At 38.7% G+C, this 3,586-nt stretch overlaps 1 protein-coding gene across 1 annotated transcript; it reads right to left on the bottom strand.

Moving 5' to 3' along the window:
- Positions 1 to 538: 538 nt before the first annotated feature.
- On the bottom strand, positions 539 to 2,057 carry LOC112092672 (putative disease resistance RPP13-like protein 1). Its single transcript, XM_024169330.1, has 2 exons — positions 847 to 2,057; positions 539 to 610 (listed from the first exon to the last, which is right to left on the bottom strand). Exons 1-2 carry the CDS (start codon positions 2,055 to 2,057, stop codon positions 586 to 588), a joined length of 1,236 nt encoding a protein of 411 aa, XP_024025098.1. The 3' UTR covers positions 539 to 585.
- Between the last annotated feature and the right edge of the window lie 1,529 nt (positions 2,058 to 3,586).

Below are 3,586 nucleotides of genomic sequence, written 5' to 3'. Positions count from 1 at the left end.
GGAAGAGAATCTGGCAAGTGCACATTTAACTTTGGACAATCTTCCAAAAGAAGCTCCTTGAGACGGAAGAAAACTCCATCACCTTCAGCAAATGACCATTCCTTCCACTCTGGCATGTTCCAAAAATGCAAAATTTCTAGAGATTGAAATGGCTTAGACATAAAAGACCCATCAGAGTAGAACTCTGAAACTACCGTCATTACACTATCACATCCCCATATCTCAAGCTTTTTGAGGGATGGTAGCTGCCCGAATGGTGGCAAGAAAAAACAACTTTTACAATAGTGCAGACGCACCTCCACTATATCAGAAAAGGAATGATGTCCTACCCAATTTGAGAACCTTGTACCTCTGTATCCATGGATAGAAAGTTGTTTAAGGTTCGTGTGAGGCTGGAGAGCATCAAGTACTTGTCTTTCTTTTTGGGAATTGTCAGCGCCGGTGCCACTAATAGCCCATTCCAAGGTCAGCTCCTTCAACTTCTTCTCTTCTAGATTAGCTTCCAACACATCTCCAACATCGACAACATTCTCAAGCCCCCAAATATGAAGACTTCCGGATAAATGTTGAAGCCTTCTCAACTCCCTAATGCTGGAACCACCGTCTCTTCCTAAAACAAAATCGGTCAGTGTTTGCAACTCTTTTAGATTACAAATTTGAGGTGGCATCTCCTTTAAAGAAACAGTATTACTAATATCAAGATGGCGCAAGTTGATCAGGCTTCCCAAGTTCATTGGCAACTGAGTAAGGTTTGTACAATAAGCCAACAGCAGTGTCTGCAAGTTGTACAAAGTACATAAAGTTTCAGGTATTTCTTTAATTTCGGTTGAAGATAAGTCCAAATACCTTAGATATTTCAAATTGCCAATTGAAGTAGGCAACTCGGTGATAAAAGATAGAGGCAGTGAGAGTGCTTTCAAGCATCTTCCAGTTCTTGCCAAGAGTTCATCCACAACCAAATGGTTTGATGGCAGAAATATTCCTTGCAAGGCCAATGATTGTAACAATAGAAAGGTGCGCAAGAACTCAGCTTTAGATAAATCCGCATGTTTCATTAACTCAAACCCTCCAACGGATGCCAAATGACGAGTCTTACTTGTAAGGTTGTACAAGCTATTCTCATCCAACTTTAAACAAAATTCACCTGAGACAAAAGTAGCCAAATCATGGACAAGGTCATGCATGACAAGAGTTGACTCATTCGAACTTGATCGTTGAATCAATGACCGTGATATCAGAGCACGAATATACTCCTCTGCTACATCTTCCATTGGTCTTCCAGCTTTAGACTGCAAAAGACCTTCTGCCATCCACAGCAGAATTAGACGTCTCTTTTCATAATTGTAACCTTTGGGGAATATTGAGCAATAGGCAAAACATCGCTTAAGTTGTGAAGGCAAATAATGGTAGCTCAACCATAATACTGGAAGAATTTCACTACTCCCATTTTCTTGCAAATGCAACTCCCATATATCACTTTTTAGTATTTTTCTCCATTCTTCTAGATCAAACACAGAACGTAAAAGACCAGCAAGCGATTTTATTGCTAAAGGAAGACCCTTGCACTTTGTAACAATTTCACGACCAATTTTCTGTAAATCTGGATATGCATCTGAGTCAACACCATTAAAGGCGTGTTTTGCGAATAGCTGCCAAGAATCTTCATCCGTTATTACATGCAAGTCATGAATTGGAAAATTACCCATCTTTAATGCAACGGTTCTACTACGTGTTGTCACAATGATCTTACTGCCATTAGCTCCAAAATTAAAAGAGCTTTTCAACACGTTCCAGCTATCATAACTCTCGTTCCAAATGTCATCCAGAATAAAGAGAAACCTCTTCCCCTCCAAAGCCTCTTTTAGTTTGAATTGAAGCTTATAGGGATCCTCAATATCACATTTTTGAGAGGCGACACTTTCATAAATTGTTTTCATTGTTTTGAAAGTATCAAATTCATGTGATACCATAACCCATGCTTTTAACTCAAAATATTCTTTCACCCTGTTGTCATTGAAGATGAGCTGAGCAAGAGTGGTCTTGCCGATGCCACCCATGCCCACTATTGGAATCACAGAAATCTCATTGCTACTAACATCATCCACCAGCAGTAGTTTAATAATTACCTCTTTATCAACATCCCTTCCATAAACACCAGATTCTTCAACCAAAGGAGCAGGTAATCTTTGTAAAAGTTTACTTTGAACACCTGCTTTTAGGCCAAGGACCTCTTTTCGATCCAAAAGAAGTTTTAATCTATGAAGGATCTCCACTATCTTAGACTTCACAGCCTTGTCAAATGCAGTAAAGGAAGAAGGGATGAGTTTCATCAAAATCTTACTCATATTGTTGTTTTCGGATTGACCTTCCACCTTGCGCCTCAAAGCTTCAGTATTGATCTTGTCCACCAGCTCCTTGATAAACTACTTCTTTGAGCTCATCAAGCCACTTCCTAACGTTTTGATCTTCCATTTGTTTTTCCTCAGCATCATTTAGCACTGCACTTGCTGACAACAGCATTATCTCCAAGTCCTTGAGCTGGTCGACGATGAGTTTCTTTCCATGGAAGAAGTCCACGACCTCCGGAGAAGCCAATCTGTCAAACAAAAGTTGAAGGAAAGCCGAGAGAAAAACTCCAACAACCAGTTCAGCCATGCTTCTGCGCTTGAAAAGGAACACAAAAATTGATGAAGGGAAGCTCTCAGTTGGAAACAAGAGGGGTTTTGTAGTGTTTTTTTTTTCCTCTTTTGGGTTTGCTTGAAGAGGTTTTTGAGTTCTATGATCTGAATCTTATAGCAGTAAGCTCTACATGCTCCACTATTCGTCTGCTCGACCTTTATGCTTTGTTTTGGTTTGTCTCTTTTGCAATTTCCTGTTAAACATTTGAATCAGTGGCATGGTGTTAAGTAACCATGTCATCATCAGACATTAGTGAAAAAATAAAAATAAGTGATAATTGACTAGTTCAAAGGCTGAATACCAAAAGACGATTAGTGCACAATTTAATAATTAACTAGTGCAAAGTAACCATGTCATCATCAACTATTGTTCATTTGTTTGTATTCTCTCTACTAGAGCCGTGAAAAATTAAATAATTACAAGTATGAAAACGAAATAAAGAAATTGAATCTTAAAATATCTACAATGTCATAATCAGGGTGTTTGCACCGAATTTTCCTGCCGTCAAAAAGGCATGCTTGACAAATAATTGCCAGGAATCTTTACTTAACTGTTTTAAGAAAATTCCTGGCATCTCTTTGGTCCTTCCTTTCACATTTGTCCGACATCACTTTCAACAGTGCCATTAGAGGGGCTAAACAGAATAAAAAATTGAATGAAATGAAAGTAGGTAGGACAGGCCCATTAGTGGGAAACAAAGATGCACGCAAAAAAAAAAACAAAAAACAAAAAACGAAAGGTATCAGAAAAGTAGAAGATAGCTCCAAAAGAATGCCCTTAGGGATCATTAATACAGATGAGTAGGATATTGACATCCTACTGTTCCTTGGTAGACCAGAAAACTGAAATCAAGTGGTTGTCATAAAGTCTACACCTTTCTACATGAAAAATACTTCGAGGCGCCATT

This window comes from Morus notabilis, unplaced genomic scaffold (genome assembly GCF_000414095.1).
Source record: "Morus notabilis unplaced genomic scaffold, ASM41409v2 Scaffold13, whole genome shotgun sequence".
Taxonomy (NCBI): domain Eukaryota; kingdom Viridiplantae; phylum Streptophyta; class Magnoliopsida; order Rosales; family Moraceae; genus Morus; species Morus notabilis.
Note: the sequence above shows the minus strand (reverse complement) of the source record. Positions and strands in the feature narration are given on the sequence as shown.